The sequence below is a fragment of the Octopus bimaculoides genome, chromosome 3 (genome assembly GCF_001194135.2).
Source record: "Octopus bimaculoides isolate UCB-OBI-ISO-001 chromosome 3, ASM119413v2, whole genome shotgun sequence".
In the NCBI taxonomy this organism is placed as follows: domain Eukaryota; kingdom Metazoa; phylum Mollusca; class Cephalopoda; order Octopoda; family Octopodidae; genus Octopus; species Octopus bimaculoides.
In genome coordinates this window covers 146,558,728-146,561,004 of record NC_068983.1, presented here as the reverse complement: position 1 = coordinate 146,561,004, position 2,277 = coordinate 146,558,728, and the positions used below count along the sequence as shown (strand labels likewise).

The following is a 2,277-nucleotide window of genomic DNA, read 5'->3' as shown; positions in this document are numbered from 1 at the left end:
ACACACACACACACACACACACATACATACATACATATATATTTATATATATATATATATATATAAAATGACATTGTAGTCATGCCCAATGCCAGTGTTGCATAACTGGTACCTGTGTTGGTGGCACATAAAAAACACTGTTTGAACACTGGGTCTTATGAAGTAACCAAGACCTTTAGTAATATACTGTGCTTGAGAAAACCTGTCAAGTCAAGTGAGATCGTAGTCATAGCTGATGATGATGTTATGTAACTGGCACCTATGTCAGTGGCATGTAAAAAGTACCCACTACACTCTTGGAGTGGTTGGTGTTAGGAAGGGCATCCAGCTGCATAAACCATACCAAATCCAGAATGGAACCTGGTGCAGCTCCCTAACTTACCAGTTTTTCAGTCAAACCATCCATTCCATGGAAAACAGACATTAATGATGATGATGATGATGTTTGTATGTATCTATGTATATTTATGCATATATATATATATATATATATCATCATTATCATTGTTTAACATCCGTTTTCCATGCTGGCATGGGGTAGACGGGGCATGGATATCATCATCATCATCATCATCATCATCATCATCATCGTTTAACGTCCGCTTTCCATGCTAGCATGGGTTGGACGATGTGTGTGTGTGTATTCTTTTATTCTATTATTTGTTCCAGTCATCTGACTGCGGTCATGCTGGAGCACCACCTTAAGTCAAATAAATCAACCCCAGGACTTATTCTTTGTAAGCCTAGTACTTATTCTATCGGTCATCATTATTTAATGATTATTTTTCCAAGCTTGCATTGATCAAATGGAATTTGTTGATGGATGATTTCTATGACTGGATGCTCTTTCTGTCACCAACTGTCACTTGTCTCCAAGTAAGATAATATTTTTCCATAGCTAGACATATTTTTCCCAGAAAATTGGAAATGAAAAAAACCTACTTTTATGATGGGGATGTTTATTTACAATCACCATGTGATGTATAGACAAAGGTGCATGCAAAAATACACACACACACACACAACAATCTTGTTTCAGTGTGTGTGTATATATATATTTTATTCCTCAACTGTATTTGGTTGTTGTTGTTGTACAGCCATAGGTCATTTCTAATTAAGTAAGCCCATGGCAGTTAAATGGCTTGTTTCATGCATGATGTACTTTTATGTAGCTGAAAACCTTATTGCGTATTCCAACATGCGATGTGTTTTGACAACATAGACATGTTGTACTCTATTTAGTGTCTGTTCTGTTTCTGTGTGCACATAGATTCTAGTGATGGATTCATTCAGAGCATGACAGTTGTTCCTCTGTGTTTATCATTGGAGACATATTTATTTGTATGCATTAGCATTACTAATACATGTAGACATGCAACTTTTTAAGAAATGTAGCAGACATAGAGAACTATTGATGTATTATTGATTGTTAAATTTATTTCTCTCTCCTTCTACCTGTAATTGTAGCTGTTTCAGTGTTGCAACAGATTCTCCATGAGATGGATGAAAAACTTGACACAGTAGAAGAAAGATGCAAAGAACATTTGCAAAAACTCCAGGTTGGTTGAAACTAACATTAACTTATTTCTTTTTGTCCAAAACTGCAAAGATATGATTAAGTGTCAGAGATAAGCTTGTCAAGATCATTTATGGTGTGTGTGTGTACAAAAGCATGGTTGTGTAGTTAAGAAATTTGTTTCACAACCAAAGAGTTTTGGGTTCACCCTCACAGTCTTGGGTAGGTGTCTTCTCCTGTAGCCCCAAACCAAAAAAAGCCTTGGCAATGAATTTACTGAATTGAAATATACACGCATGCAGGTATACACACATAAAGGTAGCCACAATAGCAGTACGAAGGTGAGCATAATAGGTCATTTAAATTGCACACATCTTTGGTATCAAATCAAGCAATTGGCAAATTGGGCTGGTCAACAAACAGGAAACAACTTCTATCTCATTCCAGGGTGAAAACCTAGAGGTAGTCGATAGCTTCCGCTATCTGGGCGACCAAGTTAGTAGTGGGGGTGGGTGCGCTGAAAGTGTAGCTGCTAGAATAAGAATAGCCTGGGCAAAGTTTAGAGAGCTCTTACCCCTGCTGGCGACAAAGGGACTCTCACTCAGAGTAAAAGGCAGACTGTATGACGCATGCGTACGAACAACCATGCTACATGGCAGTGAAACATGGGCTGTAACTGCTGAGGACATACGTAAGCTCGCAAGGAATGAAGCCAGTATGCTCCGTTGGATGTGTAATGTCAATGTGAATACCCGTCAGAG

The 2,277-nt window shown here is 38.0% G+C and overlaps 1 protein-coding gene across 1 annotated transcript in view; it reads left to right on the top strand.

Annotated features, from left to right (window-relative positions):
• LOC106882770 (universal stress protein Sll1388) overlaps positions 1-2,277 on the top strand; it is a 30,866-nt gene that overhangs the window by 19,052 nt on the left and 9,537 nt on the right. Inside the window, exon 3 of the mRNA XM_014933552.2 lies at positions 1,468-1,559. Coding sequence (XP_014789038.1) covers positions 1,468-1,559 — 92 coding nt within the window. The remainder of the gene's footprint in view (positions 1-1,467; positions 1,560-2,277) is intronic.